This window comes from Brachyistius frenatus, unplaced genomic scaffold, assembly GCF_029030835.1.
Source record: "Brachyistius frenatus isolate BFR_SWC_R1_liver_20210118 unplaced genomic scaffold, ASM2903083v1 Contig_1, whole genome shotgun sequence".
Taxonomy (NCBI): Eukaryota; Metazoa; Chordata; class Actinopteri; family Embiotocidae; genus Brachyistius; species Brachyistius frenatus.
In genome coordinates this window covers 4,851,462-4,872,442 of record NW_027210600.1, presented here as the reverse complement: position 1 = coordinate 4,872,442, position 20,981 = coordinate 4,851,462, and the positions used below count along the sequence as shown (strand labels likewise).

The following is a 20,981-nucleotide window of genomic DNA, read 5'->3' as shown; positions in this document are numbered from 1 at the left end:
TGATAGAAGGGTGGAGGAGGGAGAGGGGAGATGGGGGATACAAAGGAGGGGTGCACCAGCCGCCTCACAGGGGTTAACTTTAATCAGACATGACATACACACACCCCAGGAAAAAAGAGTGACAAATGCAACTAGAATCACATACTTGCATAGATAGACTCGCACAGGGAGAGGAGCACTGTCACACACATACTGTATGTCAAACGACATACAGCAGACATACTGTGCGCAGATGCATGTGTGTGCATGCGTCACTTTCCTCCAGATGAGCGTCATGGGACCCTTTTCAAAATGTGCAGCAAATACAAAAAAAATGACACGTCATATTTCATTTGGAGATCATTTTCTTTCACCTCTCTACACATCATGAGTGAGACAGAAAAGCCACTGATGCAAATGGCTGAGATAGCGATGCCTTCCCATATCCGGGCCCACTGCACCATCATCCACATCACACTGTCACCTCCAATAATGTCACACATTAACAACTTTATCATTCATCATATGGGTTGTGTCAAGTATTTGTTCAGCCTGATTCATTCATATGCAGAGGATACTACTCCTGAAGCTTTAAGTATGTGTGTATCTACTGTGTATGCACTGAATATATGCGTTAACATCAACTGTGAATTGAAAACAAATATTACCTTACAACGCCCAATTAAACTCTTTTCAAACTATCTACGTGGTAATTTTTGGCCACATATCTGTCTGAGTTGTGTGCAGTGCAGTAACTGAGTGGGACTCGAGGCTTCTTTGGCAGCCACTTCACCAGTATCTACCAATAACCTGCATGTCAGGCGTTTAGGGAACACTGACAAATTATGGCATCTACCAATAGTCTGCATGTGCGGTGTTTACGAGAAATTTGGTAAGTGTATAAAATAGCCTTGGATGTACTGACCATCATTGGCAGGTGAAGCGTAATTGTAATCGCATCAAATTGTGAGGCCAGTGAAGATTCGCAGCTGTTATACGTATACAGTATTTTGAAAACTGAAATGTGGTACTGAATGTTCAGACAGATACATTATGTTTGTTTGATAGTATAGTCCCTCATTTAAATCTTAATTTAACAATTTCAGACTGTATTTCATTTTGGAAAACGTTTGTGTGTTAAGACAATGTTCAACTTTTCAGAAAGTTTTGTAGAGGGAGAATAAATAAATAACAAGAAATAACAAGAAATTACAGTGGAGAAAAGACATTAGGTAATTTACGAACAGCAACAACATAGCATAGTCTGTGGACCAGGGAGTGCTGACAAGTTTATTTCTTTAACTTTTCAAAATATTATTATTCTCCGTAAAATTCCCATTCAAAAGTATTTTTATGTTAAATGACTTAAATATCAGTCCAGGCTTCAAAGATCCAGAATCAAACACTTCAGGCACAAAGATCTTGATGAGCTACTAAAAGGGCTCCTTTGGGGTTGTACTCTAACTAACTGGCAACCAGTTACTCATTACCAGCCATAACTAGTCTAAGTTACACACCTGCTTTCGTACACTTCACTGCCATACAACAAACATACCATTGTAAAATCATTATTGTCATTATTACAAATGCACAGTACATAAAAACCAGTCTACACAGCACTAAACTACAGTGAACCACACCGTCCCACAGCCGCTAGCACCAATTAGAAGGTGTAATCTCTGCACATCTATCTGCCAGGAGGTCGAGGCACAAACGCTGAGCAAAGAGAGCGCAGGAGAGAGAGAGAGAGAGAGAGGAGGAGAAAATAACCATTATTATTAGCAGACAGGGCTGTCTGTACTGGAGGCCTGATCACCTTCTTTTCACAGCCTCAGATTTTCTGAGCTTTCTGCAATCAAATGAAACAAACGCGTACACACACACACACACACACACACACACACACACACACACACACACACACACACACACACACACACACACACACCTCCTGTTTTGCCTTGTAATTTTGACTTCATACGGACAGCGATGAGCACCACCGCTTTTGTTGTGCAGTCTGTTGCCATACTGTAATTGGGAAGTTGTAAAACCAAAGGATTTCTCATCCATCTACGTCCTAATGCTGTCATCCTCCTTCTGCTTGGCTGCTGATTACAGTCTGTGTACTGTCTCGCTGTGTAACACTGACTTAATGTTATTTTGGTTCAAGCAGAGCCATTGCAGCGACCCAGATGTCCATATACTATAATCTAATCTAAAATGATTCTGGCTCTGGATTGGCTAATCCAACACCACTCTTCCTAATCTGATGTCTAATAGACGACATCTGGACACGACGACATAAAAAAACACAGCCAGAAGACAATCTGATTGATTTGTTTGGGAACAATAATCTTGTCTGTACTGTAACTTCATTTTTGTAAGCACGACTTTATCTTCATGTTTACCACTAAATAACACAGACAAACATGATCTTTTCTTTGAGACAAAGATTACAAGGACCCACTGCTGTGTTGGTCTGACATTTTTTTTTTTTTTTATAAATTGAATGATTTCACTGAAACCCCATACAATTGTTGTACTTTTAAAAATGCAAGTTCAAGAGGTTATATCTTTTATTTTGGAATTTTGGAGGTAAATAATTAAATTGTAAATAATGAAACATTAAATAAATACTTAAAACACACTCCTCGTGTTCACCTCTTCTTTTACCAGACAGCATGTGTCTCCTTGCATTTACACCTCTGCCTAAAAAGAAATGAAATAAGTACGGAGTCTATTTCTGCTGGTGTCAACACCTTCCTTTGAGTGTATAATGGATCAAATCATCAATAATCAATTGAATCTGTCACCTAGTCGGGGCAGCTCCCCTCATTTCGACTGCTCTCTTTTCTTCTGTCCACTCCGGAGGTGTGATGCGAACCCTAAGTGGATGTTCTCTGTCTTTTTCAAACTGCAGGAGACCTTCTCAAAGAGCATAGCAACAGACCTGTCTTCCCTGTAAAAATAGGATTGGCTTCTGTGAAGCCGACTCAACGCCACAGATACAACACACACTTCACTTCATTGATTATGCGCCCAAACCCCTCAGAGCCCAGCTTTACAAGTGATGTCTTCCCCTTTCCTCATAGCCCTCATTTTTGCCCTATTGCTCAGATTTTGAGTCATTTACCTGCAACGACATCAATATTTCAGCCCTTCTGGATGCAGAGTCTTCCATTATTTTTGTATAAATCTATTGTTTCCACTGGATAATGAAATGTTAATGTTACAGGGGCACGAGAGACATGCTGTAAACACAGACTGAAGACAACATTGGCACTAATGTTGCAAAAACCAAGAAATCTAAGGCCATTTGCATGTGCGGATCCTTTCTTAGAGCAAAATTACAGGCCTGAGAGATACTCTTCAGTGTACATGTTCATTAATAGTTACCATATACAGCAGGACAATTGCAGTTACAGTTAATGGCGAAGCAAATTGTCAAGTAAGACTGTTTGACTGACTGTTTCTTCTGTGTAAGAGCTCCATTGTTGAAAACTTTTTTTTAATGAACATTTCAATGCAATTTTCACATGTTGCTGTGAATAGTCCTTTTTGCACCAAATGTGTATCATTCCGCCACTGAAAATAGTCCCCATCAAAAGAACTATCTACACCTGTTTTACTAACATTTGCTAAAATCTGAAGCTCTTTTATGAAATACTTAGCCATGAAAAAAATGTATAGATTTGAATTATATATATTTTTTTAAACATTTACATCTTCAGTGAAAATGAACTGGCTTGGAACTGCATGCAGGGGAACTCACAAGATACTGAGGAAAGGGCTAAAATAATTGTACTTAAAGACTCGAATTAAAGTGGAGCAAAGAGAATTTAACATTTGCTGACAAATTGTTCTTTACTTCCTGTTACTGCTCATTCATTGTTATTTTTAGCTTCTGGAGATGTGATGCATCTAAATTCTAGATGACACATCAACAGAATTTCACAAACCAAACCAATAAAAGAAAAAACATGAACATGTCTTACTTGTGATTATTTTATCGCTTTCTTTAGACATGGCAGCTCTGTGTATTATACACCGTTGGGGTCCACATGCTGTAGCATACAAGTATTTTATGCCAGCTTTCAGCAGCTGTCTATTACTGTCCGATAACACATTGAGAGAGGTATAAAATGCAGGTGCCAGGGCAGAGGAGTCTGAGCAAACAAATACCCTGAGAGGCGGGGAGAGAAAGGACAGATGTATTGAAAGCTGTTGAGTGATGTGTTTTTTTCTTTATTGCTGCGCACACTGTTGACTGAGACAGAAGGGAAGAAGAATATGCAGCAGAGAGAGAGAAAGAGAGAGAGGTGAGGTGTTTCAGCAAGAATAAAATCCTTTCATACGGGTGTTAACCAAAACAAGGTCAGACTATACTGTATATATGGAAATGCGACACACAAAGTTTGGCCATGAGAATACCTTCAGCGTATTTTCTCGGTAAAGGCTTTTCTCTGAAATAAAATTCGCCATCAGTGCAGACTGTCCTCCCCATCAGCGATTCAGCAGCAATTCTCTCATTCAAAATTTGATGGTAATAAAACATCCAGAAACAAATCGAGCCTAATTTCAGAGCAGCTGAAACGCTCCACATTATTTTTAGACAAACCAAATTTTCCAAACAGTATGTTCTCATTAATGGTTTCCTACCACATCTATTTGGGCAGGATTTTAAAGAACTCAGATTATGGGTTATCCTGGATTATGCAAAGGACCCTGTGCACAAACACTTATCAGTTTCATTTCTTTGTCCTCCCAATGATATTCATGCAAAATCCCACAGCGCCGTATCTTTGCTCACAGCTGGCAAGTGTAACTAAAGGATTATGCAAGCAGCTTCTACAAGCAAATAGATTTCTCCCTACTTCAGAGGAAACTGCTAGTTATGCAGCGCCTATCTGTCCGCCAGGCATGCACAAAAACATGTCTCCCCATTTCATTTTTTCACTTGTTTTAACAGCGCTGCTCAGAGAGAGACAGAGAGAAGAGAGAAGAATGAGAAACAGGAGAATAAACAAAGCAAGCACCGAAACCAGAAGGTCTGTCAACGAATGGGCACGGCCGTTCTGTATCATTCAGCTGGTTGTACAGTAAAACGCAAGTGGGCACACCTCTGAATTTTGGTGTGTTATGTTTTAATGGAAGATGGCTGCAAAAACAGGAGGGTGGTTGAACTTCATTTGAACTGGATTTGCATTGATGATTAAATCAGATGATGCCACTACCTAACAAACCAATTAACATACGCCGCTGGATAAACAACGATTGTCCACTTAGCACCTAGGACTAAGCCTTAGCTTACGAGTGTCAGCACTACGGGAACCATGTGACATGAGGCTCTGACTACTTCCTGTATGCAAATATTTCAGAAGGTTTCTTATGTAGTCTAGATCAGTCCAAGCAATGTGATGGCAATTTCTGATTCTCTGCGTGGCCTCCCCACTGTCCCTCAGGGAGATGTGTATTAATTAGCATTGATCTGGAGCAAGAAAACACAGAGCAGATTGGGGCAGGTCCAAGGCTATCACAGATACAGAAGCTTACTTGAAATACAGCACAGAATACATTTACATTTTACATTTTAGGCAGCTACCTGACATCCAGAGCAATGCACAAGCAGTGTAACAATGTCCAGGTAGAAACATCTATTCAGATACTCTCCAGTCGAGTATAAACTCTACCACCATGTTGACTTATTTGCTTTACAAATGGAGAATGTTTTTGACTGTCAAATATTACAGCTTCGATTAGTTATCAATAAGTGGCGACATCAAGATATTAGTATCAAACTTGTTGTCTCCCTCAGGTATTTCTCAGTGCTTTGTTTCTAAAATACCATACATTACTCAGGGTCATAATGCTGATCTAGGCTCCCTCACCTGGATCCTTTTGACCATTTTTCTTCTGTAATGTCCAGAAAGCCATTATGTAAATGTTTCTAGATCAGCAGTCCTAATCGTAGACCCGAGATGCATTCCCTCTCTTCTTGCTGAGCAGGCAAGGCCTCTTTGAGCCATTAGGCTCCAAGCAGCTGTGAATGCCTTGTAATGCGCACAGCAGTGTATCATTGGAGTCTGAGAGAGGGCTGCTAATATCTAATACAGATTTTAAAAACAGGGGTCCAACAAACATCTTTGTATGTTCAAATCTCTTCTCTCCCTCACTCGACTATCTGTATCTTTGTCAGTCAGGTCTCTTTAAAATCTGGTCCTCCACATTCAATTTGTGATTTCGATCAAATCCCTTCAAAACTCGTGACACAGCAGTTTTCATTGAACACCTCCCAACTTCTACGATGCAGCTTTAGCGCTGTGATAATCAGCCAGCAACAACAACAGCATTTTATTTTGGAGCCGCCCAGATTTCTTTCAGCATATGTTAAAAACTAAAACCACTCACAACCCTGTAGACACAAGCATCATAAAACAAAAGAAACAGTTCATCCTCAGACTGAATTTAATTATGAGATCAAAACGTGCATTAATTGCCAATTATAATGACCTGATTGCTTTTGATAAATGATTCATCATTTATCAAAGCAAAACTCAAGTAAAAACTACAAACAGTATGTTAAGATCCTCTGCTTTATCTTACCTGAGACAGTCTTAGATGGTTTTATTCTGTTGGTTGGATGAAACAATATTTTTAAATCATCATTTTGGGCTTTGGAGCTGTAAATGACTCAAGCAATTTATTGATTTAGAAAATTAATTCCCAGATTTGACAATTAAATCAATACTTAAATATGAAAAACAAAACCAGAAAACTAGAATCAAGCCATATTTTTTTTTAGCCACACTAGTTGGGAAAACATCAACTTTATGTTGGCAAACAATGTGCAAAGTTCCTTCCCAGGAAACATGACTGTTGTGGCTTTTGATTTGGCTGCTTGGCTGCTTAATATTATCTCACCCAACTGCAGAAAAGTCCAAGAAGAATCTCATCTACACCAACGTTTCCATCGTGTAGAGAAACAGAGGAGAGGAGAGGAGAGGAGAGGAGAGGAGAGGAGAGGAGAGGAGAGGAGAGGAGAGGAGAGGAGAGGAGAGGAGAGGAGAGGAGAGGAGAGGAGAGGAGAGGAGAGGAGAGGAGAGGAGAGGAGAGGAGAGGAGAGGAGAGGAGAGGAGAGGAGAGGAGAAGAGAGGAGACTTTGGTTGCGAGAAACAGACAACAATTACACTTGCCCTAGGAGGCCGAGGGAACCTGACCACGTTGCTATGGAAACTCAAGTACAGCAGAAAGTAACACGAAAATCAATTCAGATTGAGCTTATCTCCCCCTCTCTCCTTCCCTTCTCATTTCACAAGGGCTACAAAGCATGCTTCCACTCTGAATCACATTTTTAACACTTGCCGGGCTGATGCAGCACTAATCAGAACAAACACAATGATTGTGCTTTTCATTCCCCTTAAATGACAAATGTGGATTATAGCATGCAGAAAAATACGTCTTCAAATGGCCACCCCTGAAATGGTCTAGAAGAAAGATGCAGGCATGAATGTGCTTCGACACAACACAAATCACCCTCTGTCTCGGGCACACCATTCATTCTTGCTCTTTCTTTCCTTTCTCTCCATCCTCTTCAGTCGCTCCCTCAGAGGGGCAACAGCAGCTGTATGCAGGTGATAAGCGAGTGCAGCGATGGGCGCTAGGCTCTGATTGGCTGCCTCAACTCCTACGCTGATGTGAAGATTGCAGGCTGCGTCTGTCAAAAGGCCACTCTGCTCATGGTTGTCACCTCGTGACGTCACTGCCGCAAATGACAGTTTGACTGGCCACACTCACAGCGCAAAGCCTGAGATTTAAATCACTCCACTGTTAATGTTTCTGTACGACGCTTCCGCTCAGATTTAAGAAACTATTATCGAAACGGTGCCCGGCATATCTCTGAATTATGAATTCATTGTAATAGCATCATAAAGGCATAATCATAAATGTCGAAAATAAATAGCCCACACACAAAGACACGAAGCTCTGATCCTGGAACAGACAGCGAGGTTATGGCAGGAACTGACGGCCTATCGCCCATTCAGTCCCCCCTTGTTTTCACCACAGCCACTTAGCAGCAGTCTGCAGGGAGTTTGGGTGTTTGGATCTTAGTTGTTGGCTGTGCGATGGCAAGGTGAGGTCAAGTATACTCAGTGTGTGTGATTGTCTGTGTTTGTCTGAGTGTGTTCTCAAGGCTCACGCCAAAGTAGAGGCGAGAGGAAAGAAAACGAGCCTTGAAGAAAAATAATGACGCCTGATGCCTCATACATCAAGAAAAAGATGGAGGGTCACCTTGCAGGGAAGTCGGCCGGTCATCTGCTCTTGAGGGATTCAATCTGGAGAACGATTTGTCGAAATCGCAAGTGAAGTCAACGAAAACTGATATGGTACAGTGAAACTGTGCAGCCATTTAACATTTTAAGCATTTAGGGTTTAACATACAAAAGATGGCTAGCCTGTGCTCTTGAGAGAAAATGTGCAGATTATATTTCATTGTCTTGTACTAAAAGTGCTGCTGCCACCAACAAGAACAACAGATAAGGTCATAATGATCTGATGGACTAATGAGCATCACCTAAGTACAGTATGTAGTAATAATAAAAATGATAAAAACAATAAGAACAACATATTTTTCTAGGGTAACAACATTTTTTTTTTATAAAAGTAGTTCCAACCAAGAAATCTGATTGGTCAACTGTACATTTAGAACGTGTTAAAATCAGCATGACATCCTCCTCAAACTTCTATAAATTTAGATTGATGCAGAATATTTCGGAGATAAAAACATGTTGTGAGTTTTGGAAATGATTTGTTCTATCTTTTTTCAATAAATTTTGACTTTGGGATTTTACAATGCTCTGGAGAACTGTTAGCCTGTTGGGTTTGGATCATATCAGCTTTGCTGGTGAGTGGGTGACGCGGCGCTACTGTCTTAAAATGTGTCCATGGATTTTTGATTTCAGCAGATATCTTAGTTACAACATTGAGCTAGCAAAGCAGTTCTGTGTTTCTATGGATGAAATTTATTCAGTAAGGCATTAAAACTGATTAGAAATCTTCACTGTTGCTAGGTTGTTACTAAGGGTCGGTCTACTTGCTGGACTGGTAAACATTGCATATTACATAAAGGTCTACTGATATGACTGATTATTTTCCCGTTCTTCGTCCTACCCCATGTATTGCCATGGAAACGGAGATGGCACGAACAAAACCTTTTATATTTTGAGAGCAAATTGCCCCACAATAAGAATACATTTTGAATACATATTTTATGGAGTTGGGAAATTTGTGTATCATCGCATTATTACACTAGACACTTCAGTGTAATGCTTACCGACTGCATCACTGTCCTGCCAATTAATGACGTTAAAGCACACACTCTTGTGTAATATTGTTTAATTAAAAGATTTGATAAAGTTTTTGCTTTTAAAATATTTTGCTCAAATTATAAACTGTAGGCTATTTTTTAGTTGAGAATTAGCAGCCCTAAAGGGTCACTCCAGGAATTTTGTGTGATAGCTTGTGGAGACACACTGGGAAAAATAAATTAGTCGAAATTGATGCAGTATAGATAAATAAAACCTGACTTTTAGTTTGATTATTGACAAACTTCCAAAACACTGGATCCTCATTTTTATTACTCAGATAAATAGCGATCCTGCCAGGTCAGTGCTTATGTCTTCCGGGTCCACTTTTGTTATAAAGCAGGCTGTCTGGTGAAATTTGTAGACACCAAACCCAAGCTGAGGTAACATGGTCATCAAGGTCATTTTCTCAGAGCCAACACATGATACTGGGCTCTATATCTCTGTTCCTAGTAAACTTCCCAGTAGACTTGATGAACATGATTTCTGAGACAAATGTAAACGGACCACATTCATGAAGTGCAACAACACTCAATTATATCTCCTCATCTGATTGGTGTCCAGCAGGTGATCCAAAACCATGATCAAGTCTAATCAGTGTTACGGCAGCCCAGTGTGGGGCCCTGGGCTCCGAGGCTTTGTGCGAAAGTTTAAAGAGGCTCAATGTGATTTACTGTATTTTTCCAGATTTACCACCCTGGGAGCCGAATAAGAGCATGTATTAATCCTTGATTGGATGGGAGACGAGAGAGAGAAAAAAATGGAGTTGAAAATCCCTATTAGGTCAGCAGAGTGATTTGAGTTATTAAGTGGCTTTTTTACGCTAATCAGTCACTTTTAAGATGGGATCAGACACTGCTGCATTATAGGATGTGACTGAGCACACCAGTTTGTCTCCATTTACCCCGGCGATTCAGCTGGGAACATATGGACACATTTCTCCATGAACCCCACCACCTGTCACTAACACACGCAGACACATGCATGAACACGGGGTGTTTGCACCTACGCAGCCACAGTCATCTGGCAGCCCACATCCAGGAGAGTTTATAAACAGAAATTAATTGCTTGTTCCGGCTGTGATTAGCTCACACCATGCTTATTACTAATCTGTGTTTTGGCCCGGTGCCAGGCCGGTTCTGGCCCAGCTCCAGTCCATTTTCAACAGTGTTGCTCTACAGTAATCCATAAACTCTGGCAAGATGGACCCTTTCCTCTAACTATAACCTCTTATTTCTAACTTTTCTCTGAATCAATGATATCATTAACCTCTTGATATGATTGTTTTATACTATGTATAAATGTATAGTCCTGATCTTTACCCTGGTAACGAGCTGATTCCATTACAAACGGTATAAAATCCACAGTAAATTAAAGTAATTAAATTGTATGTAGTCTTGTTGTTCTACACTTCATTGTCCTGCATCATGCAAATTTACAACATCGCCATAAAACAGACTGCTGCACTGTGCTCACAGCACACTCTCGCAAATCAGTGCTTATTTAAGCTTCTGTCTTCAGTCCAAGTCAAAAACAAAGAGGCATTCCCCCATAGCCAAATTGCCTATTAAAGATGAGAGCATGTTCAGTCTCCCATTGCGCCCAGCCATCACCACCCTAATCATTCCCTGCCTAAACAGCCTAATGGCTGCCATATTGCTACTGTTTATTAGTAAACACTGATGGAAGAGTGCCCGCCTCAACAGTTGTTGATTTTGTCTATCCGTATGGAGTATCAGCTGGGAATCGCAGCCACCAAAATGTTGTCTGCTGTTCAGTCTCCCGTCACTAAACAGATTGCTTTATTGTTTTATGTGCAGAGTGATTATGTCAGTAGATGGCTTAATATAACACACAAACTCACTCAGATAAAACATTAAACAAATCAGAGAGATGAGAACGGCCTTTTTCCTTCTATTTCCGCTTCAATGAATTGTTCTACCAATGTGCTAAAATAGAGAATGTGAAATAAAGGAAAATTAAGATTGTGAAAATAACAAGTTGGCTGCTGCATCCAGAAGGATGCTTCGAAGATCACCTTAGGTTTAAGATGCTTTTGGGAAGCCCAGTCCAAGATCGATTTCCCTCCATCTCAGTCTCAGTAACCCTTCTATCGATCCTTATCAAATATGTATCACGTCCTCAAGCCCTCACCGCAGCTAAGATGGAGACTTCAAACAGCTCCAGCTCAAAGAGAAAAGTCAGAGGAGAGCAAGGTTTTCTTTCTTTCCAAATGGCAAACTAATAATAATGTAAAAAATGTGAGCCATACTGTCCAGAAACCACGACTCATTGCAAGAGCTTTCAAATGAAAATGTAACCTCTGCTATTTTAAAAGCTGTAACATCAAAGCTTTCAAAATAACTCCAATGCGATCCAACGGCGAGCTTTACAGGCCGAGGGTTTAATCTTCAACAAAAGGCAACACTGTGCACACAATACATGCACACAAGAAAACCTCACTTCTTGCTAAAAGGGTCTCGTCTCGTCCTCTTCCAATTCCCCAAACTCCCCTTCACACAGCACTCATATGTTGCAAATGCACAAAATGCACCCTTCAGCTCATGTTCCCATAATTCTCTGTGGCAGCAGCGTGATTAATGCACACAACTATTGATTTTTTTTTTTCTTTGCTCCTTTTCTTTTCATTTCTTTCAGGAGAGCGCCTCCCAGCCCTCCAACCCCTCAACCCCAAACACTTCCTACTTGACATTATCCCAAGTTGCTCACGTGTGCGGATGACGAGTATGCATTGAAAAAGAAAATAAATAACGGTACCTTTACAGCAAGGAGTACTGTACAAACAATAAGCACCCCGTCTCCCTTACAGTTTCCAGGAAGCTGTGTGTGAGTGGACTGGGAAAAGGGGTGCAGTGAAAGACAAGGGTCAGCATTTCACTAACTGCTGATCTGTGTGGGAGGAGGGGGGAGCAAAATGATAGGCTGTGTTGTTTTCATAGGGTTTCACTGCAGGATGGGTGGAGTAGTGTGCAAAAAAAACAACAACAAAAAAAACAATCATGCTTCCACCAACACACATTCAGGCACATATATGTAGAGTCTATTTGTACATGCACACGTTCATTTTAATATGTAGATCTTCCAACAAATTGATATGTGGGTACATGCCAGGATCACACACTCCTGCTTGAGCCATGACCCATTTTCCAGCCTCTGGACAACAAGATCAACAAACCATGTTTGTGTGAGATGGAGAAACGGAAATCTGAGAGAGATGAAGAACGAGAGGGCGAGTGAAGGAAGGCTAAAGGAAGAAGGGAGAGGAAAAGATCATGTGGCTAATGTGACGCAGTCTCTTGTTTACCAAAGAAAAAGCCTCACCCACATGCCTCTCCACCTTTCAAATATCCTCCTTCTCTTTCTCTTGTTTCCCCAACTCACTTCTCACTTCCTCTCCTCTAATCTGCCCTCTCCTTTCTCTACATTTCATTGCATCTTCCTTCCTCGCGAGCTCATTTCTACCACTCTGCCCTCCTTTCAAGGTTGGCCTGACTTTGGGCGTGTTGAATTTACAGCCTCATCTCTGCCTGCCTCTCAGTGCCCTCACTGTCAATCTCAGTGAAAAATGGAGGCGGTGGCACATCGCTGGCATGATAAATTCCTGCTGAGCAGCGATCCTGTAAACCAAACACCTACAGTAGCCTATTTGAAGACATCCTTTAACATTTCCGTGACTGGGCCAGTGGCTGGTTAAGACCAGGGATTCTGTTAGCGAGCAAACTGTTTAATTAGCCTCTATAAGCACTCACAGGCGCCCATGAGAGACGAGTGAGCAGAATGTAAGAGCAAAGAAGGAGGGAGCCGACAAAAATGTAACTGGAGATTTTTTTTTCACTGATGCCGTGAGTATTGGGTGGACTTATTTGCATAAAGCAAATAAAAAAAAACAGCATTTTCCACGCAGGAAGAAATTGACTGGGGCACTGTGCCAAGCAGGTTATGCAATGAGATGAGATGAAAAAGAGAGAGAAGTCCGATAGTCAAGGCCAGCGGAGGAGGATGGAGAGGACTGAGCAGAGAAGAGAAGAGAAGAGAAGAGAAGAGAAGAGAAGAGAAGAGAAGAGAAGAGAAGAGAAGAGAAGAGAAGAGAAGAGAAGAGAAGAGAAGAGAAGAGAAGAGAAGAGAAGAGAAGAGAAGAGAAGAGAAGAGAAGAGAAGAGAAGAGAAGAGAAGAGAAGAGAAGATAAAGCAGAAGGAAAAAAGTGGATTATATTTTTCCCAAATCCAACAGTCAAACATAAACACTGTCAACATCTGATATTATCACTATAATACAACATATTATGCACAATATAAAAACACAAAACTCTCCTGTCTTCACATTGTATGCATGGCCAGTTACAGGTGACTGATATGGACACAATCCAGTATCAAAAATCAAAATATGTTTTATTTTATAATTATTTATGATGAATATATACTGTATAATATATCATAATATGCTACTTTATATGACAAAAAAACAACTTGTTAAAACATGCAGACATGGTGTTGTTTTGGGCTAATCAAAGTAAATATCAACCAAAGTTTGGATACAAAAAATATTTACATTCTTCAATTCTAAAATGCATTAAAGCTGTGAGGTTAAAATCTCAGATGACAGAATTTTTTTTTATGATACATACGGTACATATATTTACCAACATAGGAGAAAAAACAAGTAAGAAATCGTCACATGCAATTTATGGAATTGCAAGATGGCGGCAAATCCAGGAAGTAGCGATGGTTTATAGAGTCATACCTTTCCTTAAGCCTATGTCTTAATAGACAATAAAGTTCCTTCCTGTCTTTCATCTCTACCCTAATCTCCGGCCTGAAAAGATGAAAGGCCTGCATGTTTGTTCCAAGGAGGAAACCCTGTCTCCCCACGACGGAGAAGACCTCTCAAAACCAACTCTACTTTTCTTCTAGTACCTTTCTTCTCCCCATCCCACCTCACCTCTCTTCACCTTTCCCCTCTTTTCCTGCTCTCTCCAGGGGCGTTATGCAGGTTGTCTATCTGGCTTACACTTCCTTATCTGTAGCTGCGTCAGGCTTCCCCCAGGATTAGTGACTGGATGATGATACAGGTGTAGTGTTCCCTTACCCGAGGTGCAGCTAGCATTCGGCCAGATGTCTTGTTTTATGAAATGAACCATCACCACCATATAATCAAAAATCGATTTTGATTCGTGGATAAATTATTTATTATCTATAACAAAATACCAGTCACATGGTCCCAGGGTGACACCTTAAAATGTCTTGTTTTGTTGGACCAACAGTTAAAAACACAATGATATTTAGCTTTGACTCAGAAAACAGAAACCACGTGAAATGGTAGAGCCAGAGATTTTTTTGGGCAAAAAAATAAATGACAGTTAGATATAAAAAAAATACTGCAGCCAACTCTCAAGTAATTACTTTTCTTGGGACAGTTAGTAATTTGACATTAAAATGAAATATAAGAAGAATGTTTCATTGGGAAAGCCGTCCACATTTAATAAAACACATTATGACTTGTTTTCAATGACCAAAGTCTTACAGTTTATTAATCTAAAACAAAGGGTGTATATTTACTTAATCTAAATTTTTGTCATATGTCAACATGATAAACAGGAAAATATACAGTCTTAATACTGCCTCAAAATCTAACTTTCTGAATTGTCCATAATCTATTTTGATTAGACTGCTATTAGACTGCTGTCACGGTTTGCAGGGTGCCTACACTTGCAGAACAAAAGTAAAAGGGACACAAATGTTGAAATATGCATATGAAGCTCTGACAGCTGCATTGTGTGTAACATTATTTTGACTCCAAACTAATGTTCCTTCTATATCTACAACAAAAGTTAGCAAGAATTAATTAAGAGATGCAGGTACAGAGAAAAGTAATTATGAGAGCTGATAGATTACAACTTATACTGAGCATCAGAAGGATTCGAGCAGGCAAAATGTTGCTGCAAGTAGACACAAAATGTATGCTCAAATTGCACAACATACAACTGCGTGCATCTTAAAGGAGAGAACAAGGTCTCTGCGACAACATGTTGTTTGCAGCTCATTCAATATCTAAGCAATGGTTTCGCTAAAGCTCTTGTCTGCAACCAAGGCTGCCCGGATCATTACTCTGCCTCGTATCATGAATGATGAGAGACAAAAGGTAGATAGATGGAAAACACAAAAACACACACCATCCCAGCTCCCCTTTTCAAAAGCCCGACCACTTGACATGCAAACACATACGGTCATGTAAGAAGATGCAATCGCACAGACATGAACGCATGAACTCTGGTACACAAAGGTGTATGTGACAACACTAACACACACACACACACACGCATTCAAATAAAGGTCTACCGTATAAAATCGTGGCAGGAACACAGTAGGACGTGGATCAACTCCTCCCCCTCTCCGCTCTACTTTCGTTCTCTTTTTTTGTTTTGTCTCTTTCATCTCTCTATTAGCTCTGTCAATTGTTTATCAAAAGCAGCGAGGAGGCAATCGGAGCCGGGCATTTGAAAGCTTGAGCTGCGAGATGCATTTTAAAATTCATGACGGGTTAATGGTATGTTAGTGGCAACATTAGGACCCGGTAAGCTTGCATCGTGCTCATTCACATTGAAAACAGGCCGCTTCAAATGACTACTAAGCAGTCCTCATTCTGAAAGGTAATTCATATTGTAATTAACTTTTCAATCACAGCTGATTAATTAAGACAGGCCCTAGTCTGTAATTATGCATCTATTTTGGGCCCTGAGTGTGAATCACTGGATATCGAAAGATTTCCGGAGCTGTGTTTTAAGCCTGTTTTCTCTCTGAGTTGGTGAGTTCTTAAAAAGCACATTTTACACATTGTCACGTAATCAGTGGTGATCAAAGGGTTTGGTGTTTTAGGGTGTCTAAGATGTGGGTGTTCATTAACATTTGCTCAATAAGTAAGTGACATCGTTTGTCTGTAATTCCTGGTGTTTTGGGTCTCTACTCTGAGAAATATCTCAAGACTCGCCTGTTTTTTCTTCTCATTCTGATGCACAATGCAAGGGTAGAGAAGTGTTCTTGATGTTACCATTTCCAACAAAAACCTGAGCTTAATAATTCAGTGCGGCTGTGGGATAGCTTTATTTTGTGTCCACTGAGACCGAGTCTTCTTTTAAGAAAAACTGGAAAAAAAAAAAGAAAACTAGGCTGGGCCAAGCTGCATCCAGATGCCATTGTCAAGCCTCGCTGGTAACCTTATGGTGTCTCTCTCTCTCGCTCTCTCTCGCTCTTTGCTCATGCACAAACACGAGCACACACACACACACACACACAAATACACAGTCCTCCTTCTTACCCTCGCTCTTAGAGTAAACATACCCTCTCCATAACAGTGCGAGGTGAATCCACTCATGCATCAGAATCTACCATCAAATATTTATCACCGAGCAGCAGTGATTTTGACCGTGCGCTCATGCTTTTGACAGCACTCGCCTGCTGCAATACTTATTGGAGTAAACACGGACAATCCAATATCATTGTTCTTTTGAACGCTCGCGAAAAAACTCAAAAGAACAACGAGCACACAATATAATCCATCAAAACTTCACTGCATATTCTATAGGCTGCTGGAGAAAAGAAAAGACGTCACTGCAGAAAGTACAATAAGACATGACTTATAGGAAATAATTGCCAAAGATTGGCTTCAATATAAAGATATGGCACATATACGCATCACAGTCCACATATGAATTCATGTTGTTACTGTATTTCCTGATTCAGGCCAAAAGAATTTTGTTTTAGACAATGTAATACAGGAGATATTGCATGTTACAACATGTTATCCTCATAGTGGTCACTTTTTTTCCGCCACAGTTGACATAAACATCATCTCTGAGCCTTGTCTACATGATTCATTTCATTTGCAGAACGTAATCATATCTACATGCTGCATATTTGCTCGCTCACCGTGACATTAGGCAATGTCTTCAACCAGCAGCTCGCAGCAAGTAACTGGAGTAACCTCGAGTAAATAAGTCGCTGGCATGGATCAGAAGACACATCTTCATGCTTGAGCAGACACATTTAAAATGCCACCAAAACACCGTCCCAGATTCTGCCCTCAGTCAAATGACATCAAGTGCTCACTTACAGGTCCCTGAACGCCCCAGTATGAAGCAAAATCAGCCAGCGGGAAGAACATGGAGCAATCAAAGTGATAAGCATCCCATTTAGCTTGAGTAAAAACTCAACCCGCAGAACCTTCTGGTGTCTTGTGTTATCATACTGTGCCACTGGACTCAAACAAGGAGGGTAACTAGGTCAATGGTATGTAATGCTATGTAAACTGCTTCACTTTACCCCTTGCTGCACTCAAAATGGAGTTGGCTGAGGTTGAGTGTGTACAGGAGAGAGAATCTCTGTGATTCAATGTGACAGTTATCAACATCCTCTGGCCAGTGAGGGGACAGAGCTAGGCAGAGCTGCAGAGCACCAGTAATGGCCGACTATGACAGTAAACAGGTAAGAAGATGACTCACGGTTAAACAGGACAGAGTGTCCAAAGAGCACAAGGAAGAGTAAATCGAACTAAAAGCTCTGTATTAAAGTCTGTATGCAAAGTGCTGAAGTGTTACTTACCTGAGCTGAGTGAGACAGTGTCTTTCTCCCATGATACCACGGTGACGTAGGCCTCCACAGAAGCAGGGATAATGCACTTGAAGACAGCTACACTGCCTCTCATGGCCTTTTGGTCGGCCACTCGGACTGTGTAGGGTTCCCGGGAAACTATTGACGAAGAAAAAACAAAACAAATACATGACAGGTCTTATTTCTATCACGTTATTGTGTACTTTTTTTCAAAGGACTGAGTCTCCAGACTGGAGCATATGATCACGATCTAATCTAGGAACATCTAAGCTACAGCACCGGGGGCAGAGACAGTCGACTCTATTATCAGAAATCGAATACAGTATTGCAAAATGGGAGGAGCCAATGGTTCCAACTGATGAGCCAATTTCAATCTTTTCTTTAAATAGCATCTATGTAATATAGTGTAATGTGACAATCAAATTGGTCAATGTTATGAGCCTAACATGGGAGGTTTGTCTAAACTACAACACCCATGAGCCTGGGCCTTGGATGCCATGGAGAGAGTCAGAGGGGTGAAGTTAACAAAACATGGTGCTGCTGTTACTAAATAATTCTAAAATTGAAAAAAAAAATACAAAAGTAAATTGATTTAAGTTGTGGATTGTATTATTTTTTATCTTTGGCTTTCATCTGCCAACAGTGGCACACAGAATTCTAAGCTTAGCAAAAGGACGTACCTTCCCGAAAATTACCAGAGGATTCACAGCGAATGTCACTCTCAAATAATTATTTATACGCAGACCTAAACCTTTGACTTCTCATCAAAGAACCACATGTTTTTTTTTTTAACAGATTTGTTGATCTTTTGTTCTGCTGATTCACCTGGGAGACATCCCTGCCGATCCAAGCCGCAGACAAGCTGAGTCAGGTAAAATTGTGTCAAAAAATTAAGGGCAATTTTAATTACTTGGTGTACAACTGAATATTATACTGGACAAACAATATATTAATCGAGCTAATGCCGATTACATTATGGTTCATGAAAATCATTTGATAAGCTTTTAATAGTTAGAGGTGAAAAACTTTCAACTTTTATGCCAACATGGACAAGAAGACTTGAAAACATGCTGAAGAAACCTGAGATATACTGTAAATGAAAGCTCCATAAAAGCTACTGAGTGAATCTTGAGGTCTACATTAGCATTATTTTTAACATACTTGCTCTTACAAAGGTCAGATGAACTTTGCAATCATTTATCTGGTGCAAGATATCAATTTGTCAAATTCTTTAAATCATTTGTACTATTCATTTATACTTTCAAATTAATCAATCTCTACCAAACTTCACCACAAAAGTCATAACGATGAGTCCTGTCCAGTGTTGTGATTTAGTGCAACTTTGTCTCGCATGTCTTCTCCACTTGCAGCTCATGTTCATCTTTTTTGCTCACCACCTCCATCACAACATGTACTCCATCTGAACCTCAGCTGCACACTCACCAGCTTTGATGTGGACATCCTGACTCCTGATCTTGCCAGAAGGGTTCTCGGCAGTGCAGTAGTATGTGTTGTCGTGGATCAGCTTGCTGAAGCTGGATGGCAGGAAGTTGAAGATCTGGAGGGTTCCATTGGGGTGGACGTGGCGGATGCCGGGGACATCGTAGATCTCCTCGCCGGTAGCCAGATACCACCTCAGAGAGGCGGGCGGCGCACCCCCGGCGGGACAGGGCACCGAGGTCCCTGTGGTGCTGGCAAATACTACCTCTTGCAGAGATGCATTGACAAAGTATAAGCTGGAATGTAGGTCCTCACTGAAAACTGCAAAAGAGAAAAGACAGGATGTTTGTTATTACAACCGTTTATATTCACTATTACGCTCTAGGGTTTCTGTGGTATGTATTTCTTTGGTTATAGGTCACTTTTTTAACTCTATTTTCAAGTCAGTAAAATTTAAGTTCTCAATTCGCATCCAAACCAGAGACCTTGAAATAATGAAAAACTTTGTTTTTGCAAAAGATGTACTTTTTATTCTTTATATTTTAATTATTTGGCATTCAAGTATGGAACTATTAAGTTAAAATTAGAAAGCTGAAATTAGTATTCTTAAAAAGTCACTCAATGTAAGTGCTTCTACTCATAGATGATTATCACTCATTTTGGATTCATCAATGTATTCTCATCTCTGGGATCTTGGGAACATTAAATTAACATAGACTACCATCAATTATGAAATAAGGTCAGTTGCCTTGATCATGTTCAAGCTTCCATTTAAGCCAGCATCACAGTGTGAGAGAATGACATTAAATGCAGTTTGTGTGGGAGCATCCTCTTGAGGAGAGGAGAGTAATAAATGTCAATGTTGGACCAATTAGCTGCACAGAAATCTACAGCTGTTTGATTTCGGAGTGAAGAGGCCGATGCAGATGTTTGTAATCTGACGTTCAGTGTGAGTCAGAGAGTTTGTTTGTATTTCAGGCAGAAATAATGTGTGTGTGTGTGTGTGTGTGTGTGTGTGTGTGTGTGTGTGTGTGTGTGTGTGTGTGTGTGTGTGTGTGTGTGTGTGTGTGTGTGTGTGTGTGTGTGTGTGTGTGTGTGTGTGTGTGTGTGTGTGTGTGTGTGTATCTCAGCCTGGTGACAAGGCTCTGCATTAAATGGCTTACAGTGGCACTGGCAGCTGACTTGGACCCTCCCTAGGGAGAAAACATTTTAGCACTTCATAAATTCCTAACAAGGTTTCAAATTGCAGACGTTTCCATCGTTTTCTCTGCTCCAGCAGCTCTAAACCAGCAATGAGACACTCCAGCGGGCTGCTCGTGTACACACGCACATCCACTCGGTGCTCATTTGTTGTTACAGATTAGAAATGCTCATTCCAAATTATGAGCACACTAAAGATCAATACTGCATTTTTTTTTCTACAAGAATTGGTTGACATATTGGGAATTTGAACATTTCTGAAATACAACTAACATGTGGACTGTGGGTAGTTTGAAATGACAGCTGGAGAGCAGACATGGCCAGGACTGAAAATTGATATTGAGCCACAAGCATTGTCACAGAAATGCACAGTCCA

General features: G+C 40.5%; 1 protein-coding gene across 2 annotated transcripts in view; it reads right to left on the bottom strand.

The window, feature by feature from the left end:
• dscamb (Down syndrome cell adhesion molecule b) overlaps positions 1–20,981 on the bottom strand; it is a 116,836-nt gene that overhangs the window by 79,675 nt on the left and 16,180 nt on the right. For both annotated transcript variants that reach the window (XM_069706248.1, XM_069706322.1), the window contains exons 2-3: positions 19,409–19,726; positions 17,957–18,103 (exon numbers count right to left, since the gene is read on the bottom strand). In XM_069706248.1, coding sequence (XP_069562349.1) covers positions 17,957–18,103; positions 19,409–19,726 — 465 coding nt within the window. The remainder of the gene's footprint in view (positions 1–17,956; positions 18,104–19,408; positions 19,727–20,981) is intronic.